The sequence below is a fragment of the Terrapene carolina genome, unplaced genomic scaffold (genome assembly GCF_002925995.2).
Source record: "Terrapene carolina triunguis isolate 2854851 unplaced genomic scaffold, T_m_triunguis-2.0 Scaffold69, whole genome shotgun sequence".
In the NCBI taxonomy this organism is placed as follows: Eukaryota; Metazoa; Chordata; order Testudines; family Emydidae; genus Terrapene; species Terrapene triunguis.
Genome location: NW_020664420.1, coordinates 15,373,090 through 15,393,934, shown reverse-complemented (window position 1 = coordinate 15,393,934; position 20,845 = coordinate 15,373,090). Strand labels below are relative to the sequence as shown.

General features: G+C 37.9%; 1 protein-coding gene across 4 annotated transcripts in view; it reads right to left on the bottom strand.

Annotated features, from left to right (window-relative positions):
* Positions 1 to 20,845, bottom strand: part of ZNF532 (zinc finger protein 532) — an 86,141-nt gene that overhangs the window by 14,729 nt on the left and 50,567 nt on the right. For all 4 annotated transcript variants that reach the window (XM_024217455.2, XM_024217456.2, XM_024217457.2 and 1 more), the window contains 3 exons: positions 14,472 to 14,653; positions 10,536 to 10,712; positions 2,369 to 2,531 (listed from right to left, as the gene is read on the bottom strand). In XM_024217455.2, coding sequence (XP_024073223.2) covers positions 2,369 to 2,531; positions 10,536 to 10,712; positions 14,472 to 14,653 — 522 coding nt within the window. The remainder of the gene's footprint in view (positions 1 to 2,368; positions 2,532 to 10,535; positions 10,713 to 14,471; positions 14,654 to 20,845) is intronic.

Below are 20,845 nucleotides of genomic sequence, written 5' to 3'. Positions count from 1 at the left end.
CTGTGACTAAAAAGATAAGGTGCTTTCACTTCACCCATTTGACATCTAAAAAGAAGAAAGGTTAACTCTTTTTAGCATGTCTAAATAAGGTACTAGCTAATGTAATTAAATCTATTCCCATTACAAGTTGACAAAAACTCTATGAAAGGTAATGAAAAAAAGACAATTTCTGGGGTATGGAGGAAAGGTGTAAAAATGGTTGCTCATTTTGAAGTATTCTGCACGTTTTTAACTTAAGATAATGTTAGCTATCAGAGTCAAATGTTTTATTCTTTACATACCAAAAAAAATACATTAAAAGAACATTAAAATTGCAAAGTCAAGCACTTAAAAGGCTGCCCAGGCAAGCTTAATTCACCTCTCTTGTTTGTATCCATTATGAAACAGTCTTTAATTACATGATCACACATTTTTTTTTCCAGAGAACCCCACCCTCAATGAAATGGCTGTAAGAATTTTTAATGTGAACAAAACAACATATCATTCCCCAATGTTGTTCTCAAGAATAGCTAAATCATTTTCAATTAAATTAAAAATCAGCCTGAGGCATACAAGATTTCAGCCCAAACAGTAAAAAGTGATAAGCAACTAAAAACAGGGCCTTATAATGGAAAGAGTTAAGCAATCTTAACTATAGGTGTAGCTATCAACTCCACCTCTGCCTTAAAACCAATTGGTTTCAAATACTGAAACAAACAATACATATATAACTATATATGCATATGTGTGTATATGCCACTATTTATTCCTGTTTAGAACTGAAGAAGCTGTACACATCACAAAGGGGATGCTTTCAGTAAGTTGCTAAGAGAAGTATATCCCCTTGCTTGATGGTTGAGCAAGAAAATGATGCAAGAGTTAGATACGAAGGCAAGTAAAGGGCTAGCTTAACAAACATTACTGCAGGTCAATAATAATTAAAGTATCTGGCAAAATGCAACAAGATTATGAAATAAATTCTCACAGAAAATGTGTACAGGTCTTAAAATGGGAGCTAACAGAGGTTTAGAACACTGAAAATAGCTTGTCCTCACTTCTCAGAACATCTTTTGTCATCCCATACATTTGACAAATATGCTATTTTCCCTCATATTTTCAACTATAGGATAAAGTCACCTAAGAGCAGATACATAACCTGAAGACAAACGTATGAGAGTGCATGCAATGGTCAAGAGGTAACCATGCACCACAGGGGCCCTGTCTGGTACAATACTTGAAACCAGTTTTTCTGGAATACAAATTGCCATACTGGGATCCAGTTGTTTATGGCATCATATTTGCAGCAGAAAACCCCGGAATTTAAAGAAAAAATAATTTCTAGTCTCCTCCCCTATCTGGGGTGTAGATGAGAAAGAACTTTAGGGTATATTGTGTGTTTTTAAAAGAGTTGGTTTCTCAGAATTGCTGTTCTTGCCTTCAGCGCAAATATCAGCTACTTCCCAGGTAGTAAGTGCCATAGCTCAGGCTGAAATTCAACGTGCTGATTTCAGCAAAGACTAGGAGTCTGATTCTCCACTGCCCTGCACCTTGTTAAGTCACTTATGTCAGTGTAAAGGAAATGCAAAGTGGATGTCAAATGCCACTATTCTGGTTCACACCACTTTACAATGGCGCATGATGACACAAGGTACAGGGCAATGATGAATCACACCCTTGTGGTTTAAGGAATCTAAGCATTGCTAAGGCCTCCAGTGCTTTAAAAACAAGGTAAAGCAATATATTTAAAATAAATGGCTAACCAGTTGCAGCCGGGAACGGATGGGGTGGGGTTATTATCTCTTAATAACACAGGTTGGAAGGATAACAGCCAGAGTTCTCCAATAAATCATCTTCTTGTGTAAATATAGTTATGAGATACTCTGTTTAATTTTACCTTCTAAGGGTATATATATTTCTGCATCCATACAAGTAGCACAATGCTTCTCTTATCAGTGAGTTCTGAGTACAGAAAGCTTGTTTCTGTAATGAGCTAAGCACCATCAACTCCCAACTGACTTCAGTGAGAGCTGATGATACTTAGCACACACTGTAGGAGATGCCAACACTTAGCAGGATTGGATGCATAAATCTCACTGTAACCAGTATTATTTTTATAATATATCATCTTGCATGCAGTACACACAGTCACTGGCAATATATAAAATACTAATGTTCACACAGAGAAATCGAATTAGTGACTAGAACATATAGATTCTATATTTTAACTGCTTAGAGATATTAACTGCAAATTACTCTTTAGGAATAACTACTACCTATTACTTTTAGTAGTTTTCTCATAATTTTGTGCTTTTGTGAGATGATTTTGTGTAAGGCTTTAAACGTGACAAATGTTGTATAAGAATTCAAATGAAAGGAGATGCCCACACACCTTGATATGATCCATCATAAGTTGCTTCTGTGCATATAAAAGAGAACAGTCCGGACACTTGAAAACAGACACCTTCTGGTTTTCAATGTGTTGATCAAAGTGGCGATACAACAAGGGTTGTAGGGTGAACACGGTGTCACACATGGAACATTTATATATTATTCTAAAAACAGAAGAAGTTCAGTAAATAAAAGTCAGTCATCCTGATCACTTTTCAGCAGGAATTACTGTTAAATTTTTTTTTATCACAGGTGAGACCAAATGTATGTATACATGAACATATTGGTCTGTTGTGGAAAATCAAAAATGAAAATGATACAACTAATTTAAGAATAATCCTCAAAATGGAAAGTAAAGCAGCACTCAAGAAAAACAGTATTAAAATCCAAAACCAATGGCACATTTACACCTATTTATAACCGTTATACATAAAACCAGTAAATGCTTCTGACAAGATTTTTCCCAACATATATATCTTTAAATCTTTAATTCACATTTATAACAAAAGGGCTCTTGGTCTACCTGACTTCGGAATTCAAAGGCACTAACTTGAAGGGGTTACTGATTTGATCAAGAGTGCTAACATTAAGTCAGGTTCACTTTTGGCTTAGATGTGTCTTCTCAACTTCTTGAACTATTAGTCCAATCCATTCAGTCTCTTTGAAGCTGAAATTTCACTGGAAGGCAGCCTTTCTATTTGGCAATTTAAAATTTTTCATCAGCTACCTATTTCAAAGCATTGTACAGAAATGACCAAAGCACAGCTTCTAGTACTGCTGATGCAGGACTGCTGGAAACAGCAAAAGCCAATTGTGTAATTTTAATAGCAAGTGAATCAACTTCCTTCCTGTATTACAATATTCTCATAAAGATGTTAACTAGCAACAAAAGTACGTTATAATGAGTCAGCTGATGATTAAGTAATGCATAAATTCATCCAGACTTTATAAAAAGGCTGGTGAAGAATCTAAGATAGTAATTAACAAGGACCAAAACAGTCTGAATTAGTAAAGGACATTGTAACAGCAGGCTCTGAAAGCGAGTTAAAATGACAGCATAAAAATGCTTCCTAAAATTAAGAAAAAATTATGAATTAATCTTGAAATGAGTATCATTTCAGAGAATTCTGACTCTGTCAAGCTCCCCACCAATAAGTAATAAACCAGAATGAAACTAGGATGTGCTAATGAAATGGAGAGATCAAGTCAGTTCACAGAGAGGGTAACCCTCTGATCTAAGTGAAAGAACTAATACTACATAATAATGGTTTGAGGCTGGTTGCATTTTGCCAATGATTCTGCAAAGAACGTGGAATGTTATGCACTGGTTTTCTTTTCATGATTTTTTTATTTGTTTGTTTTGCCTATTTACATGTTTGGCTCTCTATAAGAAGTTACTTTAATTTTTAAATAAAAATGCACTGTCAAGATTGGTAGGTCCAAAATTTATCCTCTTTTTCATATATCTGTTTATAAAGCCCATGTAATTCCCTTTATTTCTTCAGAACTGTTGTAATTTTTCTTTAGAAAAAGGAAAGAAAGAAAATGGCACCTGAAAGGAAAAAATAACATAGAAGCATGGGAACTGCCATATTTGATCAGACCAGTGGTCCAACTAACCTAGTATCCACTGACTGTGGCGGTAGCAGCCACTTTATAGAAAAGTGTAAGTATCTAGAGTCCCCTGACATTTTTTCATCATCAACATTTCTAAAATTTACTTTTTAAATGTTAATCATAATTTCCCAATGTTAATAAATATTCAGTTGAATCATACTGTTACTGGTTGTATTTTGTCCCTAAACTACTGGAAGAGCTAACTCTGTTAAAGGGAAATCCTCAACTACCGGTGCCCAGTCAGAGCACCTGAGCAGAATGCTGGTGAGAGATGCAGAGCAAAGGAATCTTCCCCTGACCACAGAGCTATTTCGGACATGTACCATGCACATCACTTAAGCCCTAAGCATGCAGTAGCACCTGTGCCCATAATGCATCCATAGGGGATGGGGAGAACCCCAGGATTCACATGGCAATGTGTTCACCCTCCACCATTTGGCACACTGTGAGCTGCTATGTAGCTCTATACTTTATAGGGGGTGAACACTCCCGGTGATGGCCTGGCTCAGCAGTAATGCAACAGTTTAAAATGGTAATATTTTATTCACAGCATTCTTCATTTTTATGTGAGAATATAAAGAGCTACTCACTAGCAAGAGTATTTGTAATTTTCATTTATTCATACGTTTTGTAAAGAAGATGTGTATTTCCATCAATAATAACAGATGGCATGTATCAGATATCCATATTTTGTGATGTGACTCATCTCTGATAAAGTGTTTTACAAAGCTAATTAATAATTATAACCAGGTTTGGAAACTGAGGCACGGGAAGGTTAAGAGACTTGAACAAGGTTATACACCATGGCACTGACCCGCCAAACAACTGTCACCCATGGCAGCACACTAGAATCCTGACTCCTGATACCCATCACTATCCACTTGATTACACTGCTAGAAACTAAGAAGGGAATAAAATGACATCATTCTGATTCCATACAGTTTGAGTGAGAAAATGGCAGAAGTGGTAAGAACTCAAAGTTAATATCCTTACTCTGACTATAAACATATATTTCAAATAAAATCGTGTACATTATAAATCAGAAAAACCTAGTAGGTCATCTAGGGTACAGTTCCACAGCCAATGACTTGAGTGGAAACTGTTTCAGGTCCCTAATCTACAAATTTGCGACTACAGGATTGTATATATTGTCAAATGGTGGAATATTATGTTAGTACTTTTTAATTTGCTTTGCTTTCTGATCTTTTCATTGTATTTAAAGTAAATTAATCCTTAAGTAATCACTGCATGTGTAATGGAGCAACACAGTGCTCATTAGCAAAACCAGCTAATATCGATAGGAGAAAATAAATCTGCTACTGAGAATATTACACCTCTTTAAAAATATCAGCTTCTTAATATTCACATTTTAAATAAACGTTTAAGTTAAGTCAAAGTTGCTCTGCTTTTGCAGAAGTTCAAAATCTTCCTGATAGGAGTCCAAATTCCCAAGACATCTATTTTCAGAATAAACTCAACTAATTCAAATTGATACAGATATTCTGTATGGTATGCTGTATCATGGTAGACACATGGATCCAATTCATTACAAAATATTTCTTTCAGCCACATTTTCAAAGTTAGGTATACACAACTGAGCATATATATTTGTGAATCAAACAAATAATGTGAGTCAATACCAAATGTGTCTAGCTAAGGCCCTGATCAAACAAAGTACTAAAGCATGTGTTTAAGGGCTATGCTCGATCAGGACCTAAATTACTGTAGCCCCAATTCAACAAAATACTAAAACACATGCCTTATTTAAAGCTCATGAGTAGTCTAGTTGAGGTCAGTGGATTGGGACCTATATGCATGCACATGCTAAATATTTCCTCACAAATACTATGCACCAACAATTGTATGTGGGAAATGCACTTATTTCAATCTGTGAAAATCTGGTCAATAGAAATTCTAAAAATTTCTTTAGAACAAATAAACATGGAATCTATAGGTAGATACCTGAACATCACATTAAAAGACAATTAGTAATTTTAAAGGTGTCTCTACTAGGACATGGCATTTCTCCTTCCAATAATTTATTTTTCTATATAAATGATAATTGTACAATAATATACTATACTGTATACCAACAGTCTAATGTTATTAATAAATTGGTTCCATAAATATTAATTTCCCCAAGGTTTAAAAGGAGATTATCAATAAAAAAAAATCTTACTGCTATTCCTAAGAGCTCATACTAGCTACAAAGAAAAAGTCACACAGGAGCTTCTTTAGCCCATAAAATAAATTAAGCTATCCCTGACGAGATTGGTGTGTGTGTGTGTGTAGAATTAAAATTGAAAAAGCCTTCCTTTTCCCCATATTAAAATAATCTCATTTGTACCTATTGAGAGCCATTCTACCTAATGTGGTTTTTCATAAAACAGGTTAAAATGAAATTTAAGCAGTGAAATCATATCTTATTTGCTGCATCTGTTCTGATAAACAGACATTAATAATACAATTATAAATCATGCAATTCCACTAAATGCCAAGGGCATACAGTGGCTTACTTAATGCTCTATCTCCATTAGTTCCTGCAAACAAAACAGACTGTATGAGCAGTTGACTGCCCCAGCTGCAAACATGGTGCACATCCCTGTGTAGGGTCAAAACTCACCTCCATCCTAGGGTTTCACTTTTGTAACAAACAGAGGAACAATAAGGCAACTGTAAGTCCACTTCAAGCCTTCTGCCCAGGCTGGGCTGCTCCCAGTGTTCCTAGTTCAGGTTGGACAGGCCCTTGCCTATCAAACTTTCCCTCTGACACACAAAAACCCTGTGTCAGGAGAGCCCAGGCCTGAAGCCTATTTTCCCCTTCAGCCAGAGGGTCCTTCATTCATTCCTGGAGAGGTGTTTCAGGGGTGGCTCCAGCCCTTGTCTTCAGGACAGACCTATAAATCCTTCCTGACCCTGTCCACCCATCACACCTTATTTTCTGAGGTGCTGAGCACACATAATTCCCAGAGGAATTGCAGGCGGCGGTTCCTGACCAATGGGAGTGGAGGAGCTGGTTGGCCGCGCTTCCACCTAGGAACTGAGGGAAGGGGACGTCGCCACTTCCAGGGAGGTGCGGAGCCAGGTAGGGAGCCTGCCAGCCCTGCCAATTCCCCCCCTACCCCAGCACCAGCGGGGCTCTCAGGCTGTGCGCCCCCAGGCTGCCTCCCCCTCCAGTGCCCGCGGTGCCCTTGGGCCACCCCCTGCAGCACCCACAGTGCCCCCAGGCTGCCCCCCTCTAGCACCCGTGGCAGCCCTGGGCCGACCCCTCCCCCCAAGATTTAGTCAGGAGTGTATAGTACAAGTCATGGACAGGTCATGGGCCGTGAATTTTTGTTTACTGCCCATGACCAGTCAATGACTTTTACTAAAAATACCCGTGATTAAAACATAGCCTTAGTGATAACGTATCCTCTGCAGGTGTTTGTGAAGGGTCCGTTTAGCAAAATAAATAAATAAATTAAATAGCACTTAAAGAAGGAACAGTTGGATTCTCTTAAAATAATTTGCTATAATACAAATGTATAGAGCCCTGCAAATCTGCGGATACCTGCTTTATATCCGCAGACCGTGTTTACGGATCACGGATAGATGTGGATCCAAATTTTATATCTAGAGCTCTGCAGATACCTGCTTTATATCCGCGGACCATGTTTGCAGATCGGATATCAAATGCAGATACAAATTTTGTACCTGCACAAGGCTCTACAAATGTATTTCACAAAAATGCATGTTCCTCCTTCTGCATATGGCTCTAACGATACACCAGTTCATACTCAGAAAAAGCATGTCAGTTCATATCTACAATTAGGGGAGCCAGCTCAAAAGAATTAACCTGTGAACATGACCTGATATAGCTCAATACGATCAGGATTTATTCAAGATATCTTTTGAACTCTTTCAATGTGAAATAGTCACTTGTAATTTCTGATCTTAGTTTTTTTCGCTGGCTGTGAGAGGGCCCTCTGGCTCCTGCTTCTGCTCTGGCTTACAAACTGCTCAGAGACCCTTGTGCCGGTCAAACATCTTGTGTAGTTTATTTACAATGTGGGTTCCCAATACCTTCATACTATATACAGCTCTGCTTCAACAGTCCTGTGAAGCCCCCAACTCCTATACCAAGCAGGGAAGGGCAATCTCTCGCTACTTCCTTCCTGTGCCTAATAGCTTAATTAGCCTTCCAGCTCTCCTCCACCACAAATTAGGCACAGCTCTGTTTAACCAGCTCCATTCTACATTGTTTGATTGGAGCTGCTGTGACCAGAGTGCTGAATCAGCTGTTTTTGCTCAGCACTCTGTCACGCTGGCTTTTACTACTACTACTAATAAAAAAATCACATAACTAAAAAACTGTTTCCTTACTGTTCAACACGGCAATCTAAAAGTTTCTGAATTAAATGTTGGCATTTCTAAGCCTACTGTCAGAGATGCCATCTTGCTAAAAAGGAACATAATTTGCAACAATGGAAACATGGGAATTCAGGCTCAGAGCCCAAACATTAGTTTCAATTCTGCTTCAATATGGGTTTGAACAATCTGAAGAATAAAAATATACTTTGGAATATTAAACACGACAGTGTCAAGTTTAAAAGGCTTAAAATTCGACATAATGATGCATGCTGCCCTGTTCTTTTACTCTGCCACCTTGAAGTTTTTTTTGAGCATGCAAAGTATTGAAATATAGAGTCATGCTCTCTGCGTTTCAGAGCGGCGAGATAGAGCAGAATTCTTGAATATTTTAATACCCGACCTGTACCTAACAATGGAGAAAGCAGGTAGAGGAAGGACAGCCCTGGGTTGGGATTTAGGCGGTATGTAGGTTCCATTGAGTTCAGCTGGAGCTTACGCTCAGTATTTCTGAAAAACAGGATCCTAAGGCTCAAATCCTAACTCTCCCACAGACCTTGGGTAAATCACTTAATCTCTCTCTAAACCCCTTTGCAGTAAACTGGAAATAATGCTTCCACATTTAACAGAGGAGTTGTTATGCATCAAAAAAGGCACGTGCAGAGACAGACCAAGGTACATCTGCCTTGACCTTGACAAGCAAGGTTGGAGAATGTTTAGTGGTGGGCCTCTCTCACTTAACTGCAGTTGGAATTCTCTTTTTCTTGATGACATGTGCGTCTTGTGAAGGTGCAAGCCTAGCTCAGCACTCCCAAAGGTTGTGGCTAGTAGTGAAGACAAGCCAGGTAGAAAAGACTGATGGGGGACAACATCTCCTGGAGAAAAAACACATCTTGTCATGAAATGGCCTACCTGGGAGAACTTTAGGCCACAGACAATTCTTCCCTGAAGCATGAGACCAATGAACTGAGAATACCTGGCATTTCTGAGACTGCCAAAAGTGACTATCAACAGCCCTGCGAGCAAAAGTGACTGAAAGAACCAAGTTCTTTGGAGTCATCTGCTCTGCAATATGTTAAGCATTTATCTTTTCTGGTTTGTCAGGCAAACATTATGAAGGAGAAAAGTGCAATAACAGTGCTGAGGAATATTAATGATTATTAAGCTACACTAAATGGAAAAGCTATATTAACTACAGCGCATTCTAGAAGGTGTGGAAAGCAAGGGCTCTTTCTGTTCAGTTTGAAAGGCAGAGCTATACCGAGGAGCTTGGGAGAGAAGAACTGAGGGACGAGATGTATGTAAAAAATTACTCCAATTTCTCTGGTACCTCTGAATGCTGTCTGACATGGAGAAAGTGTGGATCTAATGTCAGAGAGACATTATGCTAGTTTCTAATTTCTTTAAGACTTGTAGTGTTTGCATCCTAAATTAGAGACCATTTCCACAAAACCATAATATTACACTTTTGTCCTGCAGAGCAATTATAATATGGATGACTTATCACTGTAAGCAAAATACTTGCTGATTCACCTGTACATTGTATTCTAAGTTTTAAATCAGAATCAAGTCATCCACGATTATGTCAATTTATCAATATTATTATTGCACTGTAAAAAGTTATGAATATACCTTTATTATATCACAGCATAAACATGCAATTATTTTACTAATTAATGAATAATAGTATGTTGTAAAATAAATGTCAGTGACCATCATGGTTTCCTCCCCAGGTTGTAGGTTTATGCCTGCAAATAGAACATTAGACGGAAACAGTACTCTGTTAGAATTATAAATGTCTCAACACATTTCAAAAACAGCAAAACGTTAATGGTTTCAACTGTCACTACTGATACTCCAGTTCATGATAAAAAAATGCAGCTGATTTAAAATAATTTAGTTTAACAATGGGGAAAAAAAACACTGAGCAAGACTGAATACAAGTAGCTTCTTGGGTGCAGCTGTAGCAAGTTTTCTATGCTGCTATGGTTAAAGAAATCTTATTGTTATGTTCATGGAAATCTGATCTTTGCCAAATAAATGACTAGAAAATGTGACATGTACTCCACACATTATCAACAGTATGATAAATTGCTAGTTATCCAGTATGTGACTTTTAACATTATAAATACAACAGAGAATGTAATTTCACTGGTTATTAAAATATAGCATTAGAGTAAGAGCAAAAAATTAATATTTCTTACTTTGGTTCTCCTATCTTGATACCAGGGTGTTGTGTATAGGCATGAGAATGTGTGCTGGGTGCAGATTTAAATGCCATGGGACAGATAGGACATTTGTAGAAGACTTCACAGTGAGAACCTTGAATGTGAGACTTGAGTGCAGCCACATCAGAGTACACAACATTGCAATGTACACAGCTGTAAGAGGAGGGAAAAAGAGTCAATCTAACATAACACAAAAGTGTACTAAAATATGTGGAATCAAAACTGGGTTTTAGGCAGATGGAGGAGGAAGGGTTATGTATTCAATCTGATACAATCATATGATTTGATTGGTTAACAAAGTACAAATCACAGAGACAAGGTGGGTGAGGTAATAGCTTTTACCGGACCAACTTCTGTTGGTGAGAGAGACAATTGTTCCAATAAAAGATATTACCTCAGCCACCTTGTCTCTCTAATTTCCTGGGACCGACACGGCTACAATAATACTGGAAAGTACAAATCACACATTAAGATCCAACAGAAACAAAATGGTTATAGACCTAAAAAAGAAAAAAAGATAACAATAATTAATTTGCAAGTTCTAAAGCCAGAGGACAAGATTTGATAATAGTTTTATGCCAACAATAGACAGAATGGCCAATGGAATCTATTCCATCTGTTGATTATAAATAAGAACTTTTTAGACCCTATAGGTCCTAGAAAATACATTTTTATCAGGAGTAGGGGATTGTATGAAGAACCATATTGCAATCTAGAAGTTACCAAAAATGAAATACAACAAGAACAACAACTTTACTATATTCATTCAGGTTTAATTTTAATGAAAATGTTTTCTTAACTGAGTGATTTTTCTCTGTACGTCGTCAAATCAATATTTGGACAGAGAAGAGTAAACTTAAATTCAGAGTGATTACACAGGAGCTTTACAATCTTTTCTAAACATCAAGTTGGGATTCTGAAAACATTTTCTAAAATATGCCTTTGAAATCTTAGTGTCTCTGACACCTTCCCACAATTCAATCTACAGTAAAGCAAGTAACATAAATTGAATTAATATAAGAACACAGGAATTTCTATACTAGATCAAGTCAGTGGCCCATTTAGTCCAGTATCCTCTCTCCAGTACTAGCTGCTTCAAAGAAGTTCCAAAAATACCCTGTAGTGGACAATTATGGAATAACTTGCTTATAGGGAAAGTTTCTTACTAACCCCAATCTTTTGGAAGTTCGCTTGAAGCATGAAGGTTTGTATCCCTTCCAAACTTTATTTCTATCTACTATAATTATGGAAGTTCTCATTAGCCATATAAATGTCCAATCCTTTTGACACCCACTAATCTGCTGGCCTCAATGTTGGCAATGAGTTCCACAGGCCAATTATGCATTGCATTTAAAAAAATTCCTTTTACTGGTTTTAAATTCGCTTCCAATTTCATTAACTGTCCCCTTCTTTTTATATTACGAGAGAAAGGGTAAATTCACTCAATTTACCTTCACTATATCATTTATTATTTTGTATCTATCATATCTCTACCTGTTCATATCTTCTCTAAACTAAACAGTTCCTACCTTTTAAATCTCTCTTCTTATGGAAGATTTTCCATGCCTCTAATTATTTTCGTTACCCATCTCTGAACTCCTTCTATGTCTGTTATATCCTTTTAGAGATACGGTGATCTTATGGAAGAGAGATAGCATGATGATATAGGAAACAATATGCCATTTTTCAGATATGGCAAACCAAAAGAATTAGGAAACTTTTTGAAAAAGTGAAAGCACAATTTTTGAGCACTCATTGTCTCTGAGATACCTCAAAATTTCTAAAAAAACCCCTCTACTTCAGCATAACAGCATATATGTGAAATTTCAGGTGATTTGGCTTAAATCTGTTAAAGATGGGAGGGGCTCAAATGAAACTTATAAATGAAAATGAACTTCCATCTTAACTACAGACACACACCTCTCCACAACACTAAGTTTTAAGTATCATCATCTTTTTACATTTAACTCCATATTAGTTCTACTTCTAATGTGTTAGTGATATCACAGTCAAGAGAATTTTTTTTCTTGAAATGAGTTTTTTTCCTTATAAATAAAATAATTCACAAATATAAGCATCCACTGTTGACTATAAGGTTGACTATAGGGTCTGCTTGAATACAGAAGTAGCTCTGCTGAAGATCTGGGTCCCCCTCAGGTCCGGGTCCCCACTCCTGGACTCACTGTTGCAGCAGCTTTTTCTCCCTCAGTTTGAGAGAATCCAGCTTGAGTCAAGTGAGCTGAATTTCCTCAATTTAATTAGCTCAATCAACTAGTCTAGATCACTGGCATCAAACACCTTCCTTAAATTATCGGACACTGTTCGGAAAGGCAGGAGGAAATACATCCTTCCTCAAGAGAAAGTTTGGTGTTGATGAGGAGATTCTGAGGATTCTAATGAGGAAGAAGATGGATTTTTGTTTTACGCTCATCGGATGGAGAGGAGAAAAGGAACTTTGACGCAGACTGTGGTGAGGGGTTCAGACAGTTTCTCATAGGGTTTTGAAGAAAAATCCTGGATAAATTTAGCACCATTGTCCTGATTCATTGTGGAAAGTAGATTTTGACCATGAGGGGGTCTTCTGGCTGCTACGACCATATGGGTAGAGGCCAGGTGTCTCTGAGGAAGATGTTGCATCTGAGTCCCACAGGTGAATGAGGTATAGGAAGGGAATGGGCTGGGATGGAAGACACATCAGAAATCTCCCCCTTCTTCAGAGCACCCGATTACTCAGGAGAAGGGGAAGAAGGAGAGAGAGAATAATCAAAAGAGACTTTGGGGCAGATAAGAGTTGAATCTTTGGCCTGACCTATCCAGGTCACCAAAACCAGAAAGATCCTGCCACAACATCTGCCTAGATGCAGTAAAAAGACTTCATCCTCCCCTCAGAGTACCCTTAACAGAAAACTTCTCAGCCATCCTGATAACTGAACTGTGTTTCCTTGAGGGGAAGACGTACTATCGGCTGGTGGGATTCTAAATCATACCACTCTATCTTCAGGTAGCCAGTTAAGACTGACTGCAAGACTATACTGAAGTGCTATGTGCTATGAAGTGCCTGCTGTAGGAGCTGGGAAAAGTTAGGCTCTTCTGAGCTGTTGTCTTGGTGCTGCTCTGTGTTTTGGTGGAATTCTAGGGACTGACAGAGTTTCAAGGCTGCTCAGTGCAAGGCTAGAGGTTTCCTTGATACTCCTCCAATCCTTGTCCCCCCACTGACAGTTGCTTCCCAGCAGAAAATATGGGGAAACACAGGAATTAAAGACTCAAAACAAAGCCAAAGTTGCACTCTCTGATGGACAATGTGAACTGGTTTAAAGTATAGTGTAGTGGTAAATCCAGCAGAGGGAACCTGAACTTCCCCAACTGGGGAGAAAGAGTGAGAAAAAGACAGGGAGAAAGACTTCAACAAAGTTACCTTCTGTATCTGATAGACAAGTGGAATACACCCATCAGTGTTTTAAACATACTGTCTAGCAGTAAATACAAAAAAGATTATGATTATTCTACTAAGACTACCTAAAAGTCAGCTTATGTCTTTTTTTAAAGAAACTGAATTAGTAAAACATGTCTGAATTTATTAGCTTAGAAACTGTATGCCTTAAATATGACATCTCATGGCTGGATGAAATTAGTAATATTCTGACTGAGTACCATACATAAGCAGAAGCCCAAATGCATGGCTGACATCCAGCAAGAATTTTTATCCCAAAACGTGTAGTACAAATAGTACCGTAGCCATGACAACTTTAAAACAATAAAGCAGCATCTTGCAAGCAATTTTCACAATAAAGAGAAACTATTTTAGTTTAAGTTTGAAAAACGTAGAAAAAAACCATTTATGTGTGTGTGTGTGTGTATATATATATATATATGTACAACATATTTAAGTTACACGTGTGTAATCATACTGACCGAAAACCAACTCTTCGTGTGTAATGTAGGCAGTTCTTAGTGACGTGGGTCTGGAAGTGGACCGATCTGCAGATTGCTCCACATTCAGGACACGTATATGGAGATTTATGCTGATGAATTCTCTGGTGTGATGCAAAACTGCACTGGTTAGGAAGCAGCATCTGGCAGATATTGCAAGTCTTCTAAATGATAAACCAAAATAGATAAAACAAATGGTTTGGTTCAACTATATGCTTTCTTCTGTCAAACATTATAGTACATTTAAAAAAAAAATCTGTGTTATGGTTGTGATATAAACCAACAAGAGCAGGCAAATTCAGATGTAGGCCCTAGTCCTGGATCCCTTTGTATGACAGAGGCCTCTAAATTGGACATTCTGGGCCTGATATAAAGTCCCCTTTACACACCACTCTGGCACTGTGAAGGAGCCTAAAGGTCCATGTGAACTATATTTATGCCCTTAACTCAGAGTACCACAGAAAAATCTACCCCACCAAAATAAACTTAAATATGGAGTGTTGTCTTTACTTTTAGATCTCCTTGCTTATGTTGTTTTTTAATTGTACATCCAAAGTGCCACTTAATTGTGTGTGGGGGAGGGGAAGGTTAATTAATTTTTTTTCTTTAAAAAGGTGGTTTTAAATATATTTATCCACAAAACCAGAGAATTGTGTATGCATTGTAAATATTGCACATGTAAATAAGAACTACATTTATGTAAAATATTTCTAAAGCTTTTCTTTGAAAAGGAGTCTCTGTAAGTGCAGTAGCCACTTTCTCAATCTCAAGCAATTAGTTTTGGTTTTCAGACTAAAAAAATAAATAAAATCCTTTAGTACATGCTGATCACCTGTCAAGTCAGAATCACTAGTACTTTCTGGCTGCTTTGTGCCATTCCAGTGATGGAATGCAAATGATGTAAATCAGATGTAAACACAGATTTGAATTGGGTTTACAGCTCCTTTCCATCACTGGAGAGGCACAAAGAGGCTGAAGGGTACCTGTGAATCTGGCCCACATAAGTTTTAGTTACATACATGCAAAAAAGCATCTCTAAATAGCTAGGCTACAATACTGGACAGATTTATGCTCAGTGCTTGAGTTTAAGCACATGAGCAGTTCCAATGACTTCAACTGAACTATTCACATGCTTAAAATTAAATATTAGATGTTAAGTCTTTGCAAAACAGGATCCCTAATTCCTCTTTTTAATACTTTGTTTTTAATAACAAGCTGGTTATAATAAAATAAAAAAATTAATAATAATAAGTGATTGATCCAAGGCAGAAAGCTACAAGCCCCAAGCTGAAGCCTGAAATTAAACTAAAAACCAAAACCAGCACATCTCTTAGGTCCTACACTGTAAACCAAGCGATGATATACAGAAATAATGGATAGCTAATGTACAGGGCTTCTGGTACTTTTTGGTATTTCTATTTTTTCTTCACTAAAAAAAATTAGAGTAAGGAGGTCATTGTCCATGAGAAAGTACAACTTTTAAAATGTTCAATTTCTGCTCTAATGGATTTTAGGGTCAATTTTTCAAAAGTGCCTCATGACTTTCAGTGGGACTTATGCTCTTGAGTGACTTAGGCACTTTTGAAAATAAAATCAAGCCTCCTAAGTGATGTAGGCGCTTTTGAAAATAAGACTTTTGAAAACTTTACCCGTAGATGTGCATGTTTTGCTAAAACACAAAACAAAAAATCCTCTATCAATTTGTCTTACAAATAGACTTACCGAATTACTGATTAAACAAAATTGTAATTATGAAATAATTCAATAGAGTGTGTTTATTCTTGCTGCCCCCCTCAAATGGTAGGCATGATATGAAAATGACCATCTCCTCCAATTCTGGACCATTTTCCTTTGAATAATTTTGTGTTTAATAGTAAAGTCCAAAGCTGCTCCTTCACAATATGTTGCAATTATAGTCATAACAGTAGAATCAAAATAGCAATTGTAAACACAATAGTAGAATGTTATAAGTAGGGTCCTACCACATTCGCAGCCATGAAAAACACATCAGGGTCTTTTGTGTACAGATTTCATGGGGGGAGACCTGCGTTTCTAAACTGGGGTTCCTGACCCAAAAAGGGGCTGTGGGGGGTTGCAAGGTTATTTTAGGGGGGTTGCAGTATTGCCATCCTTACTTCTGTGCTGCCTTCAGAGCTGGGCAGCCAAAGAGTGGCAGTTGTTGGCCAGGTGCCCAACTTTGAAGGCAGTGCCCCGCCAGCAGCAGCACAGAAGTAAGGGTGGCAATACCATACCATGCTGCCCTGTTGCCTTCAGAGGTGGGTGGCTGGAGAGTGGCGGCTGCTGACCGAGGGCCCAGCTCTGAAGGCAGCAGCACAGAAGTAAGGGTGGCAATACCATACCCTGCCTTCCTTACTTCTGCGCTGCTGCTGGCGGCAGCTCTGCCTTCAGAGCTGGGCTCCAGGCCAGCAGCTGCCACTCTCCAGCCACCCAGCTCTGAAGGCAGCACCACCGCCTGCAGCAGCGCAGAAGTAAGTGTAGCAGTACCACAACTCCCCCTACAATAACCTTGCGACCCTCCAATAACTTCTTTTTGGGTCAGGACACCTACAATTACACCACCATGAAATTTCAGATTTAAGTATCTGAAATCATGAAATTTACCATTTTTAAAATCCTATGACCGTGAAATTGACCGAAATGGACCCTGAATTTGGTAGAGCCCTAGTTATAAGTAGCTTACATATGGTGCTGACTCATCGTTATTGGCAATTGCATCTATGCACCCATGTAAAGTTAGGGCCTAAACCTGCTCCCACGTAAGTCAGAGTTTTGATACTGACTACAAAAGAAGCAAGAACAGGCCCTTAATAGTTACTGCGAAAGATAATATTAAGGGGGTTATTTGTTTTTTAAAAGAATATTAGTAAATACCATGAACCAAAGTAATCCCTCAAACAATTTAACAGTTTGAGAACGTTACGCTTATTCTAACATGCAATATACTTTTTATTAATATTATGGTGATTCTCCACCAGGGTCACAGGCATGTTCCAGTAAGGATTGCATATCTGAGTAGGATTGCAGGATCAGACCCTAAATATTTAAGGTGAAATCCTGGTTTCATTAAAGCTAATGGGAATTTTGCCTTTGACTTCAATGAGGCCAGTATTTCAGCTGTAAAGGAATTCTTTTTTAAGACACTATTTTGTACTACTCTCTAATTTTAGAAACCTGACAAGAGACAAAGTAAGTTCATTTTTATTCCTTTCATAATGCAGGATCTCAGTCTAAATGCTTTTGAGGACCCATGCAAACCTAGAAAAAAATATATAAAGTTTTATTTTAAAGAAGAATGTTAACATGAAATATCTTTAACTCTACACTGAATGAGGGAGTTTATTTTTATGCAGCTCACTCTTAAACTTTACTTTATAATCTTGATGGCCCTATATGTTGGAACATGGGCTTGTTCTAAGCATGTGCCACAAAATGTCCTCATTTTACACACAAACACACACACACAAACTTTAAAAAGCCAAATATTTGTTCTTAATTGTCCCAACAAATAATTCCTGAAACACTGAATTATGACTTCCATTACTAATAGAACTAATGTGGGGTTTTAATTTTGTGTTCATCACAGGCTTAAGGGCAAAAGCCTGACTAACCATAACTCTATTTAAAATGTTCTTACCACATTTATTGAGCTTCAGTACCACTGCCACAATTTATCTTTTGCCATCTACGTATTAACAAGCAGTAATACAATAGTGGAGAATCTGGAGTATTCTTTGATTACATAAGAAAATGGCAAAACAAAACTTCTTATTCCAATAATAGAAATATATGGATTTTTCATATTCCTTCCAAAGTATCTTTGTTTGCAGCACTACAAAAGAAAACCTGGATGTTACGCCACAGAAAAGCCATACACCATTACCAATCCCACTAAGTATTCCTCAATTTCAGAAGTGACAGCAAGCACTTTGCATAATTAGTCTACAACACTAACACTCCAGAATGTCACAAAACTCCAGCAATACTAGTTGTCAAAGTAGGCAGTTTACTACTTTAACAAGTGTAGAAAATATTTGTAATTATAGCTGCTTACAAGAAGACACTACCAGGGAATTCTACAAGCCAACACTTCTGCTTAACACTTTATGTTGGGCTTAAGGTGGGCCTGAATTTCCACGTCTATCATTCCAACCCACATAAGAACAAAACATGTTTTTCTCAGTGTGACAAACATTACATGTCTTCATTTAGGATCTAGGAGGAAGAGCCTTGGGGGAAAATACTGGTGAGGAGAAATAAAAACCCACAAGACCAGTTAAGTCATATTAAGGGGTATTGGCTACACAGCTTCCATGAGAGCTATGCAGTTATACTTCTAAGCCTATCTTACCTGAACATTTTATTACTTCAAGTTCACTATCTTCTCTATATAGCCCACTGGCACAATCCTGCACTTACACATGAGTGGGCCCATTGAGTTCAATGGGACTACTTACATGAGTAAAGTTAGGGCTTGTCTACACGCTGTGGCAAATAACGCTAACCGGGTGTAATTTGTGAAGCACTCTAATTGCGCCATCTGGGCCCTGCTGGCATGCTCTAAAAAGTACCTACTTTGCACTGACATAGTTCTATACTGCCATGTAGATAAGCCCTTAGTCACATATTCATCTACAGTATTAGACACATAGTCGTTTCTGCGGTGGTTTGTTTGGATCTTTCACAAAATAACACAGAAGAGTTCCTATAATATATGGAGAAGGACCTCCATGTTCAAACAGTTGGGCCAGTGGGGTTTTTTGGATAGTTTTCTCTTTCCAAGAAATATTTTTAAAAAGAAAAAATTGTTATCTAGACTAAAGCAAAACACAACATTTGTGCTACCTGCATTGCAAGAGTAGTTAAAAGGACACTGTGAAGATTGGTAACCCCCAAATAAGAGTTACTGTGCTTTCTATTTGTTTGCAAAATCCAAATAATTCCCTCATCCCCCCAAATCAATCCACCTTTTCCGACCTCCTCTCCACCCCCCACTGTCCCAAAAAACAAATCAGTGCTAGCAACCCACATTCTTGAGCAACTTTACAATAATAAGCCAGTGCTAGGTACAAGGAAGAACAAAAGTCAAAGAAATAATATTTCTCTTTCAAGTTTCTAAAGGGATATTATAATCAGAGAAAAATTCAAAAATGATTAATAAATACCCACACAATGTCCTTCTGCAACAAACACTATTCCCACAACAATGCTTACAATGATTGATGATAGAGCACAAAAACATATCTTGTCAGAAAAATGAGATATACTGTTGTTACCTAAAGTGGTCGTGTTCATTAAAGCTGCTTTCATGTTGGGCATTCCATCTCAGTTGTAATACTACTGAATGTAATAATGCACACATATAAAAAAGTGGTCAGAGAGGCTGAAACCATGTCTGACAAAGGAAAAAGACCACAATAAATAGGAAAAATAATTCAGTTTTTTAAAGAGGATTTTGCAAACAACAGAGATTTATAACATTTAAAATCTATTTATTATCAGTGTCCTTTTAAAAAAAGAGAATTAAAATTAAAACTTTCTGCCCTTGCAGTGGCTTACTGAAATAATGGAGGCTGATGTAGATAAAATGCTTGGATTTTTTTCTTTGAAAACAGAGTATCACATGGCCAGACACTAAGGCCTTGTCAACTCTTAAACTTTTACAGAGGTTTTGTTACCAGTTAGAGACAGCCATGTTGTTCACAAGTTATATGCAATATAGTCTAGTTTGCGTCCCCATAGCAGCTTTTCTGCCTTCACGACTGTATTTGAATGTCTGCATCTCTCATTCTGCCTACTCATGTTTATTCTGAGGAAATCTGGGCAGCTGTCCCATAAGCCTCAGCAGAGGAAAATGTGTCCAAAGGACATGCACACAGCACAGAATAGCAGCACATTAGGCAAGAACATTCTAATTTAGGGACAACTGGGAGGAAACAGCACAAGCCACACCGATTATACAAACATGATTAGGTTGTTTTGCCCACCCTGGCAAAAACCACCAACAAAAACCCAGCATGATAGAGCGGCATTTTTTTTTCATGCTTTTCTGCTCAATTCTGTTCATTTTATCCTTACCGCATCCTCCCAGCCCACCCACACTCCACATGTCCTGTCTGATATGTAGCTTCTGAGCTCACTGGGGCAGGGAATGTCTTCTTTGTTACTTGCTTTTACAGTGCCAAGCCCAATGGGGCCTTGATTGGGTGGGGTTCCTAGGCACTACCATAATATAAATCAGGGGTCGGCAACGTTCGGCACGCGGCTCGCCAGGGTAAGCACCCTGGCGGGCTGGGCCAGTTTTATTTACCTGCTGACGCGGCAGGTTCGGCCGATCG